The sequence below is a fragment of the Theropithecus gelada genome, chromosome 11, assembly GCF_003255815.1.
Source record: "Theropithecus gelada isolate Dixy chromosome 11, Tgel_1.0, whole genome shotgun sequence".
In the NCBI taxonomy this organism is placed as follows: Eukaryota; Metazoa; Chordata; class Mammalia; order Primates; family Cercopithecidae; genus Theropithecus; species Theropithecus gelada.
In genome coordinates, this window is record NC_037679.1 from 107,339,906 (window position 1) to 107,363,469 (window position 23,564).

Sequence of the window (23,564 nt, forward strand, 5' to 3'; positions counted from 1 at the left end):
GTATACAACGTAGCGAGTTTAGAGTTTAGAGATCAGTATACAGCCATGAAGCCAACACCACAATTTATGCCATCAACGTATTCATCACTTCCAAAAGTTTCCTCCTGTCCTCTTTATTATTATTAATTCGTGTGATAAAAACACAAGTATTCCTCACTCTTGGCAAATTTTTAAGATACAATATAGTATTTTGTGTTAGTTATAGGTACTCTGCTGTACAATAAATTTCTTGGACTTGCATTTGAAATTGCTTTGCCCTTGAAATTGCCTCCTTTTAGAATTTCCTGTGTGTAGAAAAGGGAGGCTTCAAAGAATCAATTTTCAATGCCACCTTGACCTGAAATTTCCCATTTTGTATAACTGAAATTTTATATCTGTGACTAATTGGTGGTGGTGGTGGTGGGGGAGGATTTTTAGTAGTTAGTTAAAGCATGGTAAAATCTTTGTCTTATTGAAAAGAAGGATAAAAATAATAACTTTAGACTTTATTAAAAATGTACAATTAAATATGATTGTTAAAATTTTTGGTATATCAAAAGAGTAGAAAAATAATCTATAGTTCCAAGCCAGCAAATGAAGAAAAGTAGGACTATAGACAAATATATTAGTTTGATGAAAGTCAAGGAAAGGGATAAAATTAAGCAGAAAAGTATGGAAAACAAAAGACACAAAATAAAATGAAATAGATTCAAATATGTCAGTAAACACAACACATGAAAAGAGATTAAGCTCATCTATTATTGATCTCAAAACATGATGTTGGGCAAAAAAACCAAGATGTATATTAACATATATATAGATATAGGGTAATAACACCATTTGTGTAAAGATTAAAACATTATTATTATGTATATTTGTGTATTATTTATTTTTGAATGAGTGTTGATTATGGATAAATACATGTACAGTGAATATTTTAAAACATTAAAAGAGAAGATAGAGCCAGGTGCATTGGCTTACTTCTGTAATCCCCATGCTTTGGGAGGTTGAGGCAGGAGGATTGCTTGAGGCCAGGAGTTTGAGACCAGCTTGGGCAATACGGGGAGACCCCATCTCTACTAAAAAAGCAAAAGACTAGCCAGGCACTGTGGTGCACACCTGTAGTCCCTGCTACTGGGAGGCTGAAGCAGGAGGACCGCTTGAGCCCAGGAGCTTGAGGCTGCAATGGGCTATGCTCACACCACTGTACTCCAGCCTGGGAGACAGAGCGAGACCCTGTCTCAACAAAACAAAACAAAAACACCTTCAGAATAGTGGTTTGCTCTTTTCTGGGGTTAGAAGGAGAGGAATGAGACAAAAGAAAACAGGAAACTCCAACCTTTTCTGAAATATTTTATTTCAAAAAAGAAAAAGTTCTGAAACAAATACGAAGAAAAAGTTAACATTTGGATAGCCAGTACACAAATGTTCATTATATTAGCCTTCATACTTTTCTGAACATTTGAAATAAAGTAAAAAATATGTCATTATAAATGGATTTAAAAATGGAATGAGGCCGGGCGTGGTGGCTCACGCCTGTAATCCCAGCACTTTGGGAGGCCGAGGAGGGTGGATCACCTGAGGTCAGGAGTTCAAGACCAGCCTGGCCAACTTGGCGAAACCCCATCTCTACTAAAAAATACAAAACATTAGCTGGTGTGGTGGGCGTCTGTAATCCCAGCACTTTGGGAGGCCGAGGAGGGTGGATTACCTGAGGTCAGGAGTTCAAGACCAGCCTGGCCAACTTGGCAAAACCCCATCTCTACTAAAAAATACAAAACATTAGCTGGTGTGGTGGGCGCCTGTAATCCCAGTGACTCGGGAGGTTGAGGCATGAGAATCGCTTGAACCCAAGAGGCAGAGGTTGCAGTAAGCCTAGATAGTGCCATTGCACTCTCTAATCTGGGCAATGAGAGAGACTCCATCTCAAAAAAAAAAAAAAAAAAAAAAGCTGTTCTAAGAAGAAATGAACAAAGTCAGCATACCTGATAGTAGATTTTAGAGGTAAATCTCCATTTTTTTTTCTGTAATGATGTTTTCTTGCAAATCTCGTATCACTTGTTAAAAACGTGACTAACTCATAGTTATTTTAGATTGTTGTATTTAATTATATATTTATTCTCTATTAAAAATATAAGAAATAGCATCCTAATTTATGTAAAATAAACCAACAAAAATATACATACATTCATAAGCAGATAAATACGTAAGCAAAATGTATCACATATTTTTTATATTTAAGTAAAATATATCACATATCATACATATGCCCTTCCCATAGGAGAAGGCAGTGTCTGTGGGACATCATGGAAAGAAACTACAGACATGACACATGTAATGGGGAGAAGTCTGTTCCTGTCTCAGCTCGGACATGTGGGGCTCTGGGCAAGTTGTGTCTATATGTGATCTCACTAGGAGATCAGATTCCTTGTAAAAACCAAAAGAGGTTAGTAACACTTGTCTGACGGTTGAAATGATGAGGGTGAAAGCATTATGCAAATTTTAAAAGCAAAGCAAGATGTCTGAAATAGAACAGGGGTGAGTTTCATTGGTTGTGAAAATTCAGGTAAGAGAAATGTGAATAGAATGTTTAAGCCCCGAATGGTGGGGGCATGGAGAGAGGAGATGCTTGGAAAGTAGAGGAACATTTCTACTTCCTGCTCAACATGTACCTTAGGCTAAAGGGTACTAAAACTAATTCGAAGTGCTCCATCCCAGAGGGCATCTCCCTACCTGCTGCTAGAATTGAGTAAAAGGCAATGATGCGGGACAGGTCAGTAAGAAATTGGCATTCATTGGAGCTGTCAGCTGATGAATTCAGACAGATCATAAAGTTTACATATATATGTGTGTGTGTGTATATATATGTATATAGCCACATGTATCAGTGGAAATATGCTGAGAAGGATAATTGCTTCAGAGGCTACATCTCCAAATATGCACACAAGCTGGAGGATTAGCATAACTATCGTCTCTGAATACCTAGGGAGGTGGTAGGTGTACCAGCCACAGGCTGAGTTCTCAAAAATTCTCTGGTCCCTAGCAGTTACTGCCATGCTGGTCCCTGTGGCAGTTGGGCTGCAAGTTAAATTGGTTTAATATAATTTGGAAATCTATAACACTTTTCATTTCCCTATGTATCCCAAAGCATGTAGTGTTTAAAGAAATGAAGTCAGAATTTTCTCAGGACTATAATTGGAGCAGTAAAGAAAAAGAACTCAGAGAGATGTAATGGAAGTGGAAAGAGGCCTCACAGAAGTCCCTAGTGGTCCATGAAAAAGATGTCTAGACAACTAGAAGCCTCCAATATTCCTAACAACAATAGGTACTGAGCGATTATTATGTGATATGCCCCTTGCAGAGTGCTTTACATGGATTATCTCATTTATGCTACACAACCACCCTGAGGTTGTTACTATCATGATATTGATTCTATAGATAAGGACACTGAGGCTTAGAGCTCACACAGCCGATAGTCAATAGAATGGGAATGTGAACAGACCTCTGCGGCTTTCCAAAGCCCAAGCTCTTCAACATTATTCTAGTGTTTTTCTGAATCCTTGTCAGCCAAGTACCTTCATAACTTTTGCCAAATTCAGCTGCCACCTGAATAACTATTTATTTAGTATCTGTTTAACTCACCCTGCCCCTACTTAAAAAAACCATTTTACTAAAAGAGAAAACAAAGATAAAGAAAACTCCAGAAATAAACATAGGGATAAATGGAGGCAAACAACTTGGTGATCACCAGCCAGGGCAAGAAACAGAACTTTGCTACCTACCTTGGAACCCCCTTCATGTGCCATCAGTCAGAATCCCTTCCTTCTCCCACAAGCAACCACTCTTTTGACTTTTCGGACGTGTTATTTCAGTTGTATCCCTTGCATTTCATTATAGTTTTATTACCCCAGTGTACATCGCTGAATCCCATAGTTTAGAGTTGTTCTTTATAAAAATATGGTATGTCTTTAAAGTATTTTTTAATCTACAGGATCTCCCTCCATCTTTTTCTTTTACTGCAATTTACTTGCTATAGATCTTGGCTGTTTGTCTTATGGAGGTTCGCTCAGTCTGGATTTTGCTGATCGTATGCTCACAGTACAGTTCATCATGTTCTTCTGTCTTCCATATTTTCTGTAAATTGGCAATTGGATCCAGAGGCTTGATAGACACAGGCTCAAACATGTGACAAAACTATTAGGTGTTGTTGAATTCTTTCAGCGAGAGGAGGCACATAGTATCTGTCGACCTCAAAGCTTAAATCTATTCATTCATTCGTTAGTCAATGCACAGTGATGATATTCTATTATTTCATTCTTTGCAAGTAACTAATTTCTTCTTACTATGATAAATTTGTAGATTTAAACATATTTGAAGGATTTACATCTATTACAATGATTACACTTAATAAAGCTCAAAATATTCTATCTTTGGCCCACTGGAACTTACTTGGTTTGGCTCCTGAGTTCTTTTGCTATGACCCTAGTAGTGTTTGATAGTTTTCTTGCTATCTGGAATGAAAAATATTACAAGATTATCTTGTGATTTCCTGCCTCAGACTTAGAATCTACTATTTCTCCAAAACCTCTGTTCCTCTAAGTGAAATGTGATATTTTAAGACCATAATCTGGGCATTAGAGAGGTTTATTGTTACAGTATTGGTCATAGTTTGCAGGCATTTTCTGTGGGAAGAGTTAGGAAATAAATAAATTCTGTTACATGTTTAAAATAGAAATTTACAGATATCACATGAATTCATACTGATACTTCCAATTCAAATTCAGGACTATAGAGTCTGCTTAACCTTTTCTGTGTTACAGATCTCCTTTCTTCTACACTGAGAATTTTGTTTCCTAAGGACACAGGAAATACCAGAATTAGAGAATCCCATGTTACTTATTTTCTTTCTCTCCCATTACACATACACCAATCTCAGTGCAATAATGAGCCTGACTCTACTTCTGATGTGTGGCTGCAGACAGCTTTTAAGTCCTTTCTTTTCTCTTTTCCTCTTTCCTCAAGTCTGGGTAAACTGATAACAAAACTTGCATACTCCCTCTCTTGGCACTAGTGGAAAGTTCAAACCATGCAAGCCCCAGACCACATGTGGGAATCCTCATCTCAGCCACATCCCCAACCACAATAAAACTCCAAGCTAGTTCCCCTCCTTCCTTCCTCAAGACAGTTTTGGACCTGCTGGGAGCCTGCCTCGCATTGCACAGAAAGCCTCATGATGTAAGAAACTGTTTCATACCGATTTGATGTGCGTGTGGCATCACCAGTCTCAACACTTGACCTCCTACTTGGGAGGGGGATCCATCCCATCTCTGAAGGGTGACCTAAACACTCAATGTAAATGTTACCATCAAAATAACTTCTAAGAGGTGTTGAAATTGTTTTGTATATGTGCTCCCTGTTCTTGCCCCTTCATATTTTGTAGTTATAGCTACATTGTCAGAGTTAAAACCATTTCATATTCTATTTTTTCTTTTTCAGGACTTATTTAGTCATAGGCATTCAAGTAATTATATATTTACTGTTCAATCTGTGTACAGAAGTATCTCTAGACATTTTAGTTGTCTAAAATTTGATTTGTAGATTTCTCAGGAAATATTCATCAGAACAATATTCCCTGGGTTCTTGCATGTTGCTAACTATTCGTGCTCTAGTTAGAGCACTTAGAGGTTAGTTTTGTTTGATATGAAATCTTTGGCTTATGTTTTCTTTCTTTGAGTGTATTATTAGTATTTCTCCATTGTCTTCTACTGACTTAAAAACAAGTTAAAAATAGATTTATTGAGGTATAATACATGTGCAATAAAATCCATTGGTTTCCAGCTTCTTGAAGGTATTAGAAAAGTTGCTTCATTATTGTGTCACTCTATATGTTGTTTTTTGTGAGAAGATGGAGGCTAACTTGGAATCCATTCATTGTAAGTGATATGGTCTTTTTGTCTGGCATACAGCATTGCTTGCAAAAAGTTGACAATCTAATTTTCTTTCCTTTACAAGTTATTTGCTTTTTCCACCTAGTTAATGCTTAAATAATTTTTTCTCTATTAAAGTCAAGTAATTGTATGAATATGTGTTGTCTGTGGTTATGCTGAATTGCTATTTTCAGATATGCATTGTATTCCTTTGATTTGTAGTTAGTATTTTTTAATTACAGGGAGTTTCCTTAGATTATAATTTATTTTGTATTTTTTATGTTACCTTTGTTTGTTCTGGTTTCCTTCTTCAGGGATGCCTATTATCTGTGTGCTGTATTTTCTTTGTTTATTTTCAGTATTTCTCTCTTTATCTCTTTTTTTGTCTTTCTTCATTTCTGTTCTAAACATTTTCCTTATTTTCACTTTCTCTTAAGGAATTTCTATTGTATTTATTTACCCACGTGTTCTTTCTTGTTTAGTTCTCATTTCCGAGATTTTTTATGTGTAATTTTTTCCTGTGTTCTGTGACCTAATTTCTAAGTTTTTTGTAGTTTTCATTTATGTTATTCTTTCATTTCTTTTTTCATGCTTTAAGCGTCTTTTAGTTAGTTTAGAAATGGAGGGTTACCAGTTTTTATCTGTTTATGGGCATGTTTTTCTGGGAAAGATGTTATTCTGTTTTTTATTCTTATTTTTTCTAATAATTACTTTGTGTGGGATTTAACCTCAGTCCTTTTCTCATGCTCTTATTTATATAAAATTCATTTCCCAGAAATTTTAGGAAAAAGCTGTGCTCAAGTCAAGATAGGTTTTCTAAATTCACAAAGCTCCCTCTTCAGTGCTTTTGTATAGTGTTAAAAAAATAGCAGTTTGCTTTCTGAGGTCTCCTGGCTGTTAACGTTTTCTAATTTCATCTAGATATTTTTTCCCCATTTGTTTCTATTCTTTCTATCCTGCTCAATTTTACTTCCATTCCAGGAGTTTATCTTTAGTCTGAGGTCCTGTCCTCGAAGAGATTCCTACCTAGCCAGTTTTGAGAGTTTATAAAAGGTAGCCTTTTCAGTCCTCTTGGGATCTTACTATAGTTCACTTGTACTCACCCATGATTAGGGAGGGAAAAAATCACTCGCAGTTTTAGCCGCTGTTCTCAAATTGGTCTGCCAAGCTTTCTGATGAACGTTTATGGCTATTTGGGGTTCCCTTATGTTCTCCATTAATGTCTGACTTTGCTATCTATTTGTTTTCTTTTAGTGTGAAGATTCAGCAAGATTGAAAAACATGCTGTTGTTGTGTTCTGATCCTCCCAGAATCTTTTACTAACATTTTCTTTTAATTTTATTTTTTTAGGGTGGAGGAGAAAATTTGTGTCTTGAGATAAAGTTTGCATGTAATAGAATTCACCAATGTTATGTTTCTTGAGTAATCTGAAATGCTGTTTTACTATTGAGTTAGCCTGTATATTGCTTTTGAGAAGTCAGAAGCTAATTTGGTATCTATTAATTTTAAATGACCACATCTTTTTGTCTGGAGTTTCAGATGTTTTAAAAAATTAAATTCAGTGTTTTAGTAATTCCACTAGGGTCTGTCCTAGTGTTAGTCATTTGGGGTCAAAATTTTCAAGGTACACTGTAGGTTACTTCAATATATAAATTTAATTCTTTTATGTTTCTAGAAAGTTTTCTTGCATTATAGTTTTAAAATTTCATTCTGGTCTACTGTCTTGCTTTTCTTCTTTGAAGCCTCCATTATACTGGGTCTTCCTTCATTATCTTCTACATACCACTTTCTCGCTAATATCTTTTATCTAATTATTTATTTTATTTTCATTTTCTTGGTTGTTTTCTCTTCTCAATTTTATGTGATATATTTTCAATAAAATCTATTTTCACTTGAGTGCTTTCTAATCTAGTCTTCATTTCTGAGAAGACTGCCCTTTTCTTCAGTTTTCTTTCTCCAAGTTCAGCCAATTCTCATCTTATGTCATTTTGATTTTTGGCAATTTCTGTTACAAGTTTTAAATTTCTGATTGAAGGGTACCTTTCTCCTACAAATGCTACTTTAATGATATTTAATTCATGTTGGAGCATTGTGTTACAGTTTTCCTCTGCTTCCTGGTTGATATTTTGGAAGGGATTTTTTTTTTTAATGAGATGTTTTTATTTTCACTTTCCGTTTTCTTCTTATATTAGCTTTGCTTGGATGTCTCCTGATATTTTCCATTTATGTTAAAATGCCTTGGAATTTTTCCAGACAAGCAACAACAGATGTTTATATAAAGGTGTGAGAGGAGATAAGTCTCTTTTCTTTTCTACAGTGCAGTATACTTTCTTGAATAAATGATGTCTCTTTGGGGAGAGGAAGGGTCCTGGTTCTCTGATTGTGTCTTCTATTACTTCAGTAGAAATTTTATTTTAAACTACTTTCTTCCTACTTTTCCTTCACTCCCAAGCCACTCTACAGGACACCACATCGGTCAGGGTCCAGTCAGAAAACTAAAGAATGCAACAGTGATTAGAAATTGAAAGCCTAATATAAAGAATTCTTAACTAGTAATAGTTGAATATTAAAAAAACATGAAGGAAGACTCTCAGAGATCAACAAGTAGTTTGTTAAAAAAAAAAAACAAAAAACAAAAAACAAAAACAACAAAAAACCAGCTACTACTTCTAGGCTGAGGGAAAGTGGCAATAAAGAAACAAAGAATTTGGAAAAGCACCTTCATCCTCACAAGCCTGAGATTTAGACCTTTGTAAAGAGGAACATACAGCCTACCTATAGTGACAAAGCTTGACGGAAAGCCTGGTTCAAGTGGGGATCCAGTTGCCTGCTATGGCTGGAGCTGCTGTGGCTCATGGGAACCACCCACAATCAGCTGCCAGGCAGGTAGAACATGTTAAAGGTGCAGCTGGAGATTCCAAGGAAGGAGCTCATTGACTGTGTCACAAGTGGCCACTAGGTGGGGACAGAGTAGCCTGAGGGCAGAGCCAGAGCTGGTCCAGGAAGGCCACTAGGCTGCAATGATGAATAAAAAATGGCTGGCTAGAACCTGGAAGAGAAATGTGTTAATGTGGTGATCACCTTGAAGTGTAATGTCAGCGTCCTCTGTTGATAAAGGCCTGTGTGCCAGCTGGCAAAGGAGAAATGCCTACAGGGTCTGGTTTCAGTATTAACAAAGCTGCACAAGAAAGGGTGGATTCAGAGCTGGGAGACAATAAACTGGTAAGTGGTACAGAGTCCTTCTTTTCCAGGTTGTCATCTTCTCACCCAGAAACAGTGCCTTCCCCATGCTGCCACATTTGAAGCTATAGCCTCTCAAGCATGCTTTTTCCAATTCCCAGTTGTCAGTAGTCTTATTTACTGTCTCAGATATTTTCTCAGTATTTCTCAACTCAGGATGGGATCCTTTCTGGAGGTAAATTTATATGTATGATGCCATCTCAAAAACATTGTACTCTCCCTTTCTTATCATAACCCCTGACTCTGGCATGAGCTACAGCTGTGGCTCTACTGGTTTCAGATGTGTATTTTCCCACTTATGTGAAAAATAAAGTTTGTAGCTTTCTTTGTCTATTACTGTGTAAAAACACCACTTAAGTGGCCTGTAAAAATAAGCATTCATTTCTTGGTTATCCATTTTTGGGTCTGCTGAGATTTGGCTGATCTAGGCTGGGCTTAGTTACAAACTGTGGGTTGAGTCCAAGTCTAAAAGCCTCTCATCTTGCCCTATTAGTGGCTACTCAAGGCATGCTATATTCATAGCAAAAAACAAGAGTATAAGAAAATAAGCCCCTCTATAAGAATACATTTCAAATATCTATTTACAAAACATTCCATAGACCAAAGGTATATGACCAAGTTCAACAACAATGAGACAGAAAAATGTGTTTTCCCCACAGAAGTTGGAAGAGACAGAAAGTGAATATTGGCTGAACAATAATTTGCCATAGATTTCCTTTCTATCTATAAATATCTATATACCTCGCATACTCAAAATATTCTCACTTCCATCCCAAGAGTTCTCAAAGTCTCATCAAATCATGGCATAAGGCTTGAAATCCAGGATCTTATGATCTACAACAAATACGCAACTCTTCTTGATACAGAGACTTTTGAGCCGAGAAGGCAAGTTGTTATCTACTGCCACTCTGCACATATCCAAATATATAATGGTGGAAGAGAAACAGGTTAACTTCAGTAAAAATTCTTTTTTTTTTTTTTTGTTTGTTTGTTTTGAGACGGAATTTTGCTCTTGTTGCCCAGGCTGGAGTGCAATGGCGTGATCTCGGCTCACTGCAACCTCCGCCTCCCAGGTTCAAGCAATTCTCCTGCCTCAGCCTCCCAAGTAGCTGGGATTACAGGCGTGTGCCACCACGCCCGGCTAATTTTGTACTTTTAGTAGAGACAGAGTTTCTCTATGTTGGTCAGGCTGGTCTTGAACTCCTGACCTCAGGTAATCCGCCCGCCTTAGCCTCCCAAAATTCTGGGATTACAGGCGTGAGCCACGGTGCCTGGCCTCAATAAACATTCTAATTTGAAAAGGGCAAGAACTGCCATCACATAGCACATAGATACTGGTTTTTAGAAATTATGAAATCCTGATGGGCAAATATCAGATTTCACTACACTGGTGGTAAAAATGTTTCTTCATTAGGCTCTGGTGATGTCTGTGGAAGTAATCCTAAATCCATCATTCCTCACTCTTTTTGACTCTACCCTTTGAAAGTTCCTTCTTGGTTTTTTATTTGATTTCTATCAACACCAGTGCCAAAAGTCACATACACATATTTTTGATACATACCTGTGTCTTTCTAGACTTAGATTGCAGAAAATTTGGGCAAAATATGCTTTTTTGGAATCACGTTCAAGCTTTCTAGTTGTCCCTTTATTTAGCTAAAAAGATCTGCAGATGTTACCTTCATCTCTTTAGAGGTATAAGCAAGTATTATAGCTATACCTTTTATTTGATCTTTATCTTGAGGTCATGTTTTATTGCAAGCAGCCTGGGTTTGGCCTTTTCTCTGACTGAGGTTGTGGTCATAATGGCAACACCTTTGATTTAGTAATTAGCATTTTCATTTTCCAAGCCTATAATATTCCTTTAAATATTGCTTGCAAACCAGTTAGCATTTTTGTGATTGAATCTCTTTCATGTAGTACCTTATCAAATGCAGCTACTAGCGATCAGCTCACACTTTCAATGATTTGCCTCAAAATTTCCTCAACCAACACTAATGTCTATTAGGTAAATATTCTGACTTCTAAGATATTGCAGGCCATATTTTTCCAAATAATTTGGCACTGCATAAGATAGATTGTTATTTTTCATTCTTACATGACAATCTCCTCACTGCAAACTTCTCAGTCCCCAAATTAATACCAAATAGTTTAAGTTTTAATTATAGCAGCATCTCACTTCTGGTACTAATTCCTGTATCTGTCAGCTATTGCTGCAAAACAAATAACCCTAAAACTCAGGTGCATAAAACAATAAACGTTCATCTTTCACTTATGTTTTTGCATGTTGACTGGGATTTAGCTCATCTAGCTTATAAGGTTTGCTTACAAGCTCAGGTTGTATTCAGGTCCTCTCCAAATGTCTCTTATCCTTTATGAACCAGCCGCTAAATGAGGCATACCATACTCTTCTCATGGCAAAGACAGGAGTACAAAAGAACATGCTCTGCTATGCAGGCACATATCAAGTTTTTGCCTGCATCAGTTCTCAATATGCCACTGACCAAAGCAATTCACAACCCCACTCTTAATATCAGAGGTGGTGGTTGCGATTCTTAGGTGGGAAGGAGAGAGTGAATAGTTGCTGAACGTTAATCTAATCATTTAATATACTATAATCTGTCTACTAGCTATGCTATTGTGGGCACAGGTTTTAGCTGTATTTATTCCACTTGTTATTTGGCTTTGGAGGGTGTATGAGAAATTTAGATTCAGGTAACTGCCATTATCCTATGGAAACCTAGAAGTTCTCTGTTTAAATCAATGTAAGCATTTCTTTTTTCTTTCTTTACTTGGCCCCAAGTAAAAATATCCCTAAATAAAAGATTCAATGTGTTAGATTTATATTTTCTTTTTTTATATTAAAAAATCTATTTGAAAAACAGTACCTTACAATCCTAACACTATCAAACTTCAATAAGAGCAATTTTAGCATCAACTAATGAATAGTAGCTCAACTAACAAGAGGTCAATCAGAAGTGCTTTAAAGGGAGCAGCCCTGGCTGATATTCTGCCCAGTCTCTGGGTGTTCAGAACCCGGCTCCAGGGAAAACAGAACCTGACAGGTGCTTGGATCCAAGCCCTCACATCATGACCCTCCTCTCTCCTGGGGTCCTAGTGTCTCATGGTCCTCCTAGCACTTCTGGGGCTCTGTGGGCTGAGGGTAGAACCTCAGGAGCCAAAGGGCCCCTCAGGAAAGGTTGGAACTTGGCCTCACAATCAGCCGGCTTCTGCCTGTTGTAGTCATTCTTTCTGGAGTGCCTGGAGCACTCACTCAGTGGACACAGCTAGCAGCCATCCAGCCTACCTGGGCTGTTTTCTCATGGAAAAGGATTTCCCTCTGAAAACTGGAAGTCTCTCTCTTTAATTCCTGGGCTAGGTCTTGGGACATCTTGTAGCAGTCGCGGGTCCGACACGCGCGGTTCAAGTTTTTGTGGGCCTTGAGAAGTCTCTGGCCGAGGTCCAGGCAGTAGGCGTCCTCCTCCGCGGGCTCCTGCTGAGGCCCCATCACATGTTCCTGGTGCAGTTCTTCTCCTCTGTGCTGTGAAGTATGTGGGATGTGCCTTATATCAGTTACTGGGGGAAGCTCAGGAGGCTTGCTTTTTTGTGCTTTTTCAGAAGTTCACCTAGATCCTGATGGGATGACCTGCTCATTCCATTTAGAACCCTCAAGCAGAGGGTTCAGAGTGATCAAGAACTGGCCTCCGGCATGGGCGACATGAGGCCACCACTGGCTGCATCTTGGTTCTGGCCTTTCTGTGGACCTTACCCTGCACCAAATCCCTTTGGGTCCACTCCTCCCTTCTTCTCCCCACATGTTGCCTCCTGACCGTAGAGGCCACCACAATAGTGCCCGCCCAGATCACACAGGGTATCCATAGATTTGCTGGTACTAGTCCCGGGATTCTGTACATCACTAGCGCTGCTGCCCACAGGTGGGCCAGCAGCAGCTGAGTAGGCATGTCCTGGCAGGCAGCAGGCCCTCTGAGGCTCCTGGGGGCTTTGCAGCTCTACCTCCAGTTGCCAGTGGCTCGGGGGTCATGAACAAAGGCCCACCAACCAGATGAGACTGTCCATCGAACTGGGGGAAGGCAAAGCACCCCATCCCGTGTTCTAGAAAACTGTGTCCTTGATTTTGCTGGGCAAATAAAAAGTGTCATTACTTATGTGATGCCTTGGGGGAGTGGAAAGAGCTCAGGGCAGCCCCTAGTTTGGGGCACTCCAGGTCCCACCTGGCCCTACAGCACAGCTAGCATGTCGAAGCAGGGCCATGCCATAGCCCTGTGTCCACACACGATCCTCTCAGAGCAGTGTACTGGCCCGTCCCAGGCTCATTACCCTGATTTCAAGTTTCCTTCTGCTGCAGGGAAGCCTGGTCCTGTCTGCAAAGACTCTGTCTCCTTTGCTAGATTGAGCTCCTTGAAAAAGGAACTAGGTTTTCTTCATCTCCTTGTCCCCAGTAGCACGCCAATGCCCAGTATACACTAGGGGCTTAGTCGCTGTTTGTCTTGTTTTCTTGTTGACTCTACTCTGACTGAGGACATGCCACTTTCCCCTCTTGACTTCCATATTCAGATCTGTGAATAAGAGTAAGTAGGTAAAGGCCCCTCTAGCTTTAAAATCCCTCCAATATAGAGACAACTCTGAAGCCAGAACCGGAAGTCGAGGAGAGGTGAATAGAGCATTTTCCCCGGCATGGTGAGAGGATCTATAGATCTGGCTGTTTGGGTGGTATCCTGCCAGTCGAATGCCTCTGCAGAATTTGACCCTAGTTTTCAAATCAGACTCAAGAATAATCTTTAGTGTTGGTGACTTTGTGTTGTTTTTGTGGTTGTTGTTTCTTTTGTTAAGACTTTGTTATTGACACACAGCTTCTGGAAATCTTTTTCATGGAGAGTATCGGTACTTCTTTGGCCAAATTGTGCAGGTTCAGGCTCCATCTGCTTGGCAGCTGCTGTCTGGGCCCCAGCATGTCTGCTGTGTCCTATTCCTCTACAGAGGTTTCTTCATACACTATAGTGTGACTGGCCATGACATTTGTCGCAAGTGTAAAAATAGTGACAACCGAGAGCCCGAAGCTGCTGGGATGAGTGCCCGACGCGGAATCCTGTTCCCTGGCAGGCATATTTACACTGCGTTCCAGTGCTCGGACCTGCTCCTTCCAAGAAGACAGGACGCCAGGATGGCCGGGACTCCGCTCCCTGGGACACCATGATTTTTGTGAGCAGCAGACCTGAAGTGGTACAAGCCATCGTGAAGGTGAGGGTCAAGTGCGAAATGGTTACGTTACAAAGGCAGCAGCCTGGCCTTTTGTGACAAGCAGAGTGAATTGGCCTCCATCTTGCCCTTGGTGCCACTATCTTGTCACCACTTCCCTCAAGAACACTGTGAGCTCTTCCCCAGGACCCACTTTTCAGCTTCCCTTCACCCCATTTTCACTGGGTGGCAGTGGCGGCCTCTCTGGCTTTGCCAGGGACTAGGTGCAGGGAGGGGCAGCCGAAGGCATGAGGCAGGCGGACAGCCTGTGTAGGTGCCTCTTGTCCATCCAGACAAGAAATCCACTCTAGTCAGTAAGTGTCTCTTCATCCTATGGGTGTTAATAGCCTGGGTGAGAGGTTTGGCTCCAGTACTTGGCATGCAGTAGTAACACTTACACAGCACTCGCTATGTCTGAGAGGTGCTCTAAGTGCTTCACACATTAGTTAATTTAATCCTCACAACTCTGACATTAGCACTATTATTATCTCCATTTCACAGATAAGGTAAATGAAGCACAGAGAATGTAAGCGAGTTGCCCAAAGTCATGTAGTTGATAAGTGGCTAAACTAATCTGTTGTTGTCTCTCTAATGGCAAGCACTCAGTAAGGATTTTTTGAGTGAATGAATGTCCTAAACCCATTACGTGGTGTTTTAGTCAATTTTGTGCTGTTGTAACAAAATTACCCAAGACTGGGTAATCTAAGAAGAACAAAAATGGATTCCTCACATTCTGGAGGCTGAGTCCAAGGTCAAGGCACTGGCAGGCGAGGGTCTGATCTCTGTTTCCAAGATGGCACCTGCGGTTGTGTCCTCTGGAGGGAGGAGCACTGTGTCCTCACACAGCAGAAGCTCAAGCTCCCTGAATGCTTCGTGAAACCCCTTATAAAAGAACCTTAATCCCATTCACCAGGGAGAAGCCCTCTTGGCCTAATCACTTCTTGAAGTCCCTACCTCTTAATACCATCACAATGGCCATTAAGTTTTAATGCCTAAATTTTGGAGGGGACACATCCAAACCACAGTATATGATTAAGCAGAAAAGGTCAGTCAGAGTTTAGGGCCACTATATCGTGTTTTGGAATGATAGGACACCTTACAGACTAGTCTGCCTCTCTGAAGTGTTAGGATATGTTTGTTTCATAAAGGAATATCAAACATCCCCACCTCCAACAGCTATTAAAGCAATACTCTATTTAAAAAGAAATACATGCAGTGTGCTGTTTATTTGAATCTTTGCCTGCAGACGGGCATTAACTCACCACTAGACAGAAATGAGCATTCTTCTCTCTACTGGACTGCATTCGTTGCTGAAACAATATCAGACACTCCAGTGAGAGATTTATGTGGGCCCTGAATGGGTTAAGAGCTCCAGGCACAATCCTGAGGCACCCTTAGAAACAGATGATCACCTTTCTTTTTCCTTTCTCCCTTAGGCAAATATTAACTCAGCTGGTTCTTAGAATTTTTTTGTGCTTAAGATAAATTAACAAGAACCAAAGAGCCTTTCTCAGGTGTTGGTACCAGGCTAGAGTGCCCTGAAGACAGCAATCCATTTCAATTCCAGTATCACTGCCTTTCAGGCCACATGGTGGGAGCCCACAGAGTTTGCCACGGTACTCGGGCCAAGTACCTTGCAGGCTTCTGGAGCTGGGAGCTCCTCACACTTTGAGGCTTTAATATAGATTTCTCTGCCTGCTCACCTGTATATAATTGTGAGGGGCATTAGAGCAAGAAAGAATAATGTGACCTTCAGGGGCTGTGAAAACAATTGTGTCCTCTATGAATTTGTAGGTTGAGTGATGAGGCAAATTAGGGCTTTAGCTTATTCTTCAGGGTGAAGCACCTGAGACCTTGAGTTACTTTGATAATATTTCATCATTATTTCCTAATACCCAGTAAGAGCTCTGCCCTGCCCCTTCTTAATTAAAGAATTCAGAAGTCCTTGAAATAAAATTATGTTCGGGGCTCTCATCTCCTGCCCCAGTTCTGCTCCCCTCCCATCTCAGTGTAGATAAGGATCAAAGACACATCCTAGTCCGACCAAAAGCCAAATAAAAGAATATATGTCACATCCATTTAATGAGTATTTATTGAGCACCTACTAGATATTTGGAGAATTTTGGTAGAGCCCTGTTGCTCTTGGGTCAGGTCCTTGGGACAGTAGGCAAAGCCGGGCAAACCTGAATTTTGTTTCTGATCCAGCTGTGTGACCTGGCTAAATTAATTTCTCAGTTGCTTTATCAGCAGATATGAGATTATAATTTTTTTTATCATTTTAATTGACACACAATAATCGAGCATGTCTGTGGGGTACAGAGTGATATTTTAGTACATGTAGTCAATGTGTAATGATCAAATCAAGGTCCTTAGCATATCCATCACCTCAAATATTTATTATTTTGTTGTGTTGGGAACATACGGAATCCTCTTTGAAAATATACAATTTTTGAAAATATACAATAATATACAATAAGTAGACAATAAATTATCATTAACTGTAGTCACCTACCCTGCTATAGAACACTGGAATTTACTCTTCCCATCTATCTAGCTGTAATTTGTATCCATTAACTGTGTTTTCCCTATGACCCTTGCCCCTCTACCCTTCCCAGCCTCTAGTGGCTTCTATTTTACTCTCTACTTCTATGAGAGTAACATTTAAAAATTTCCCATATATGAATGAGGACATGTGGCATTTGTGTTTCTGTTCCTAACTTTTTTCACTTAACGTAATGTCCTCCAGGCTCATCCATGCTGCCGTGAATGACAAGGTTTCATTCTTTTTTTTATGGCTGTATAGTATCACATTGTGTATATATGCCACATTTTCTTTATCCATTCATCTGCTGATGAACATTTAGGTTGATTCCAGATTATAATGTTTATACTGTGAATCGTACATACTTTATGTACAATGTGTAGCATAGACAATTCCTCATAATAAAACTCAACAAATGTTGATGCTATATCATTCCCTTTCCTGCTCTCCTTTTCTCCCTCCTCCCCAGGTACAGAGACAACAGAGGTAACTGAAATACAATCCTTGTTCTTGAGGGGCCAATCTAGTGGGGAAATACGTTTGTAAGGAGAGATACTCCAATGAAATACGATGCCTTCAGAGGAGAATGCACAACCTGCCATGAGAAACCAGAGGAGCAAGCAGCTGATATTCTAATAAAATTAAAGCTGGAGACATTTTTAAAGTAGTATAGCTCGCTTCTTCTTTTTACAGGTGAGAGAATCCAGGTCCAGACAAGTCATGTGACTTGTTCAAGGTCACAGCACGTTTGTGGCAGAGCCGGGTATACAACTCAGAACTCGATTTCCAGCTTGTTGCTTTGTCACACAGAACATGTGACGGGGATTGAAAAAGGAAGGAAAAAAGATTTTGCATCAAACGGGACACAAAGCTGGAATGAGAGTAGCTGCATCTAGATGCTGGAAGAGAGTCCTGGAGCTGTAGGAATCCGGGGGTGGCCTGGTACAGGCAGAGCCCTATGTCTGCTCTGTAATTGGGAGCTTGAGTCCAGTTCATGCTCTGACGGTCCCCACGCCCTTTCAGAAAGTAGGTTTTCTGCCCCAGAAGCCAAGCTTAAGGGGGAGTTCCGCTGGGACAATTCATTCTAAGGAAGGACTTGGCCGAGGGAGAGAGCTAGGAGGAGGAAAAACTATGTCCTTGATGTTGGAAACCACCAGGAAAGGCATTGAGGACTTTGACCATGCCAGGGAACTTGCAGTGTGAGATAAAACTGTGTTTGAACCTGAGGTGGGAGCATCATTTTCCTGTGATCCCAATTAAAGCTTTGGAGGATGCTGCTGTTTAGCAAATGTCTGGGAATTATCCATGCCTAAGGAATTGTCTTCAGAGACCCTCACCAGGAACCTAAAGAAGCTCCCCGTCTCCCTCCCCTACCGAGAGAGCCCAGGGAACTCCTGAGGCCAGAGGGTAGGAGGGGAGGCAAAAGTCCATGTGGGTGCCTTTACGAGGGTACAGGTGGCTCTCAGATTAGCCTCAGAAATCCTCTCTATCCCACTGATGTTTAAATTACACTGAATATTTTAAACCTCAGAGCAAAAGAGGGGAAACAGCCTAATCACTTGGGTGTTGGAAATATAAGGAAAACCAGCCATAATCACCCACCTACCTCCTAATCTCCTACCTTTGGTTCCACTATTAGAGCATATTGACAATTCAGGAGTCTCATTTTTTGGTTTATAGGGAAAATGATGAGAGTTGAGTTGATCCTGAAAGGAGCAACAAAACAAAGACGTGTTGCGTGGCCGCCTAACTGCATGAAGGAGTGCAGCTTTCTGAAGATGGTTTCCAGTCCTGTTGCCTTTTTTCCCCAAAGCAATCAGGAGCAGAGGCTCTCAACAGAATGAGAATCTTTTTACTTTTTTTTTTTTAATCTTCAGACTAGAGTTTAAGGTCAGAGTCTCATTATTAGTATTGACCCAATTATTTATCTTATTTAAGAAAATAGTGTTTAATAGGATAAATAAAAAGATGTCTCTGGCTAGGTTTTGCTCACTCTTGTCAGGACTGCCTCTTATTCTTGCTATATTTTAAGTCAAAACATACTCATTCTCTGAGTCTTAAAGGCAGTATTAATATGATTTCTGTTTCTTTTTTCCTAAGGGGGAAAATAAACTGAAACAAAGTCCTTTTGGGAAATGCCCATTTAAAAAAAAGTTTAGTTGTTTTGGATACATAGTAGGTGTGTGTATCTATGGGTTACATGGGATATTTTGATACAGGAACACTATATGTAATAATCACATCAGGGTAAATTGGGTACCCATCACCTCAAGCATTTATCATTTGTTTAAGCCAGCATCTACTTAACAATTCCTCATCTCCCAAGGCTACATAATTACAGTGAGAACTTTAAGAAATCTATGTTTACGTGTGTTCTTCTGGCTTAAATCCCCTTCCTCATTAAAAAGGCAAAGAGGGCACAGCTGTTTGCCTTCAGCACTCTCCTCTCTATATCCAACCACATTTAGGGCAGCTTTCCATGGCTTTTAAAATTCCTTTCTCCTTTCAGTCTGCTCCTCTATATCCTGATTGCCATAGAGAAATAAATATGTGGCAGAGTCCTGTGCTTTTGCAATTCCAAGGAAACCTACAGAGCGAGGCTGTGAAACTGATGTTCCGTTTTACCAGGGCATTATCAAACATGTTGGGTGCGAAAGGGCACCTTTTAGCCTTTTCTTAAATTTGCATGACCTGTATTGTCTATGCAGATTATGAATGAGCCTGAGGAGTCTGCACGTCTAACTTGTCATCATCCCAGAAAAATCAAAGTGTGTAGGTAAAATGAGCACAAGATTTGGAAAAGTGAGGTACTTGGATGCAGGAGAATAAACTCTTAGCCCTTTTGAGCATGAGTGCTTCAGCTGCAGAACAGGATTGAGACTCCTCACCTGAATTGGAGAGGATTCACTCTGAAATGAAAGCTAGCTAGATAAAAGCTCCTTGCAAAGGTAAAGAAAGGTGGTGATTTAAAGCTGGCTGATGCTGAATTATGGAGGAGCTCTTTGGAAATTCTTTTTTATCTATATAAATAACAGAAATTTAGTGTGATCCATGTGGCTAGCACCTGTCACATATCGTCTGCTGGCACTGATGCCTCACATCTTCCTTAAATTTCTGCTTCTTTTTTTCAGTTAAAGCCCTCTGTCCACTCTTCAGCCTCTGAATCTTCTCAGCAATTCTTTCCTCTAGTTTTAGTGGATTTCCCAGGGGAGGAGCTCGAGCAACCCAGCAGAATGTGTCTAAGAGCACTCTGACTCTTCCAGGGAACGATTCCTCATTCCCAAATCTGTTGCTAGAGATAAGCAAGAGATTATACATTCCTGAGACCTGGGCGCTACTTGAGTATCTAGGGGAAAATTAAGAATACTAAGGGGAGAAGGAGAAAAGGGCAAGAGCAGCACATTTTATTTGCATCAGGCAAGAGTGGGAAGTTACAGAGAAAACGTTGCCCTTTGACTGCGTGGAGGAAGATGGAAAATCAATATGAAAATGGCACTAGAGAGGCATGGGATTTTCATGGTGTTTTTTTTTACTTCAGTTGCTATTATTCAAAGAAGGTCAGTGGATCTCAGACATTTGAAGGTGGCACCTCTCATGTGACAGTAAGAGCCCAGCTGACATAGGCCACTGGCTCCATGGACCACTACTGGGGTCAGTTTCCTCATCTGGAAAACAAGGGTCTGTAACTACATCTGTGGCTTCCAACTCTCCCCTACTGGGAACAGAGAGCTTCATCAAACCTCAACCCTCTCCCCCCAGCTCCTGTATCTTTTCTCTGGTTATTTTGTCTCTGTCATCTTAGTCTCCTCAGTGCTCCCTGCTACCTGACTGCAGCAGGATGACTTGTCCCACCCATCTGTCCCATGGAGCCAGTCCTGAGCCTAGATAGAGTGGGTCCTCACTTCCATTGTGTGATACAGGCTGTATGTGTGTGTGCATGTGTGTGTTGGGGGAGGCTGAAATGACTTCTTTCCCTAAATGTCTCACCCATGCCAAAAGTTTTCCCATTGATTTTTTATGTTTACCTCTTTATAAGACAGTTTGTTAAAATACCAGAAACTGCGAGAGCAATCATATGGGTGTAATCAGTCATTGACGCTTTCAAGTCTATAAATCTTTCCCTGTAGCAGGTTCTGAGGAGGGTAGGGGGAGATCGAAGGAAAACAACCCCTTCATATTTTAGTCCAAAGCTGTTGTTCATAGGTTATTCATCTGGTGGCCCAGCTGCTGACATAGTGACGTGCTTTCATGCTGGTTCTACAGCCAAATTGCAACCATGTAGAAGCTGGAAGCTTCTTGTCATCTCAGAATTGGTCACATCCAGTGGGGTAAAATCTGAAGCCAGAGGGGCAGAACTAAGCTCACAGCATCTGTTTGCTGGGTTTGGGATTAGAAGAATTTTGATTTAAATGTGCACTATCAGTAGTTGCTTGATGAAAACAATACCTAGCATTTTGTTTTTTTACTATCCCTAAGGCAACTCTGGTCCAATGAAAGTGAGAGTCTAAAAATCCCAGGATTATAGGTAATAGGACCTACCCTTCCATATCTGTGTAGTTTGTATGAGTAGAACATGATTTTAATTTTCTATTGCCCTCATCCTTGCTCTTATATCCAAATACCCAGTAGCACGATCAGGAGCAAGGGAACTCATTTTCAAATATTAACAAAGTTATTCAAGGGAATGGACTTTCTGTGGCTGCAGTTGGCACGTCTTTTTCAGAAAGCTTGCCTGTGGCTGACAGCCTGCTTGGCACAGTTTCACCGGAGTCCTTTGGTGATGGAGAACAGGGCTGATAGGATTCAAATGGCTAGATTCCAGAGAGGCCAGGGAGGGCCACAGTCTGCAAACCAGGGGAGACTGAGGCCTGAGAAGGGCATCAGCTGATGGATATATTCACTCTAGGAAAGGGAGGAGTAGCCAAAGAGAGTCATTTAGGAGAAGTAGATTGAAAGCAGCTGTTAAAAATCCTGAAATGAGGATATGGAATAGTGCTGGCCACCTCCACACATGCCTGCATGGAAACACTTAATCCAGCAGAGCCGGGCCTATGTGGAGATGCTGAGCCCCAGGCTCCTAGGTGTTAAGCACTTTTCTATCTATAATATGGCAGAAACCACTCTAGACTTTTCAGCACACCCAAAGTAATAGAATTTTAACTGGGAGGGAGTTATCCAGCCAGGGACTGGTTTCTGGCTCCTTTTGAAACTTGGTGTGGTTGTATGGCTAAGCTCTCACCAATAGAATGTGAGTGGAAGTGATGTGAGTCACTTCCAGACCTGACCGTGAAACTTGGCTCATAGGCTCCTCCATACCACCCCACCTCCATGCCACCTTCCTGTTTGGCTGGAATACCAACCTTGCAGTAACCTTGCGAGCAACGTGCTGAAAATAATAGAACCAGCATCTCCTGGGTTCCTTGAAGAATGCTTGGAGTAGAAGGCCACTACCTGGCCTGTTGTAGATTATTTACATGAAAGAAAAAACCTTTCTACTCTGCTCAAGGCATTACATTTTGGGTCTTCCCATTGGCACAGTTTAGACCACGTTAACTGATATATACAACAACTGGGCAAAGTAGGTGATGTCATCATTTTATAGCTAGGAACCTGCAGCACTGGGAATTTAAGAGATTTATTTATTTATTTACCCAATGTCAACATATGACACCTGAAGTCTGTCAGGTTTAAACCTTTATCTCCCAGAAGTTCAGACTTCCAGAGCAAAGAGGTACCAATAGATGACTTGAATGAGAAAGGGATCTCTGATTTGGCTACCCGGTCCACTAACCCAAGCCCAAATTCATACCACCTCTTTCCACGGCTCTAGCTGCTGCACTGCTGAACTTGATCTTCAGGCTAGAAGAATGTGAGAGCTGGAATGGGTCCTAATAATCACCCAGCTCAGTGGTTTTCAAATTTCATTTGGCAACAGAAACACTTCTAATGAAATCTAAAACTCAGAAACCCTGTGTGTGAAACAGTCCAACGCAGAACTTGTCTCTTTGAAGTGTGAGCCTGGAACCTGGCCTGTTTTCCACTTACCTCCACAGCCTCTGAGTCCCTCGAAGCAGGTCAGAGAACAACTGATCTGGGTCAGCCCTTCATTTCAGAGGCAAGTAAATAGTGGAGCATGAAGTGTCTTCATCAGGACCACACAGAGGGTAAATGGCAGGGTGGGAACAGGAACCCAGCCTCCTGGCTTTTGAATTTGGGAATCTTTCCATTGTACTGGTATATTAGAGTTCTCTGGAGAAACAGAACCAATAGGAGATTAGATAGATATAATACAATGAATGTACCATAATATACAAATAATAAAGGATTGGCTCACATGAATTTGGAGGCTAAGAAGTTCCATGATATGTCATCTGTAAGCTGGAGGCCCAGGAAAGCTGGTGTCTCCAGTCCAAACCCAAAAGCTTGAGAATCAGGAGTTCTGATGTCCAAGGTCAGGAGAAAGATGGATATCCCAGCTGAAGCAGCCAACAAATTTGCCCTTCCTCTTCCGTTTAGTTCTATTAAAGTCTGCAATGGATTGAATGAGGCCCACCCACATTGGTGAGGATGATCTTTACTAAGCACATTGATTCAAATGCTAATCTCTTTTGGAAACACCCTCA

At 40.6% G+C, this 23,564-nt stretch overlaps 1 protein-coding gene across 1 annotated transcript; it reads right to left on the bottom strand.

Moving 5' to 3' along the window:
* Window positions 1-19,998: 19,998 nt before the first annotated feature.
* On the bottom strand, window positions 19,999-23,168 carry LOC112635482 (putative uncharacterized protein encoded by LINC01559). Its single transcript, XM_025403648.1, is given in 2 exon segments — window positions 19,999-20,233; window positions 22,987-23,168. Coding segments are annotated over 2 exon segments (417 nt in total).
* Between the last annotated feature and the right edge of the window lie 396 nt (window positions 23,169-23,564).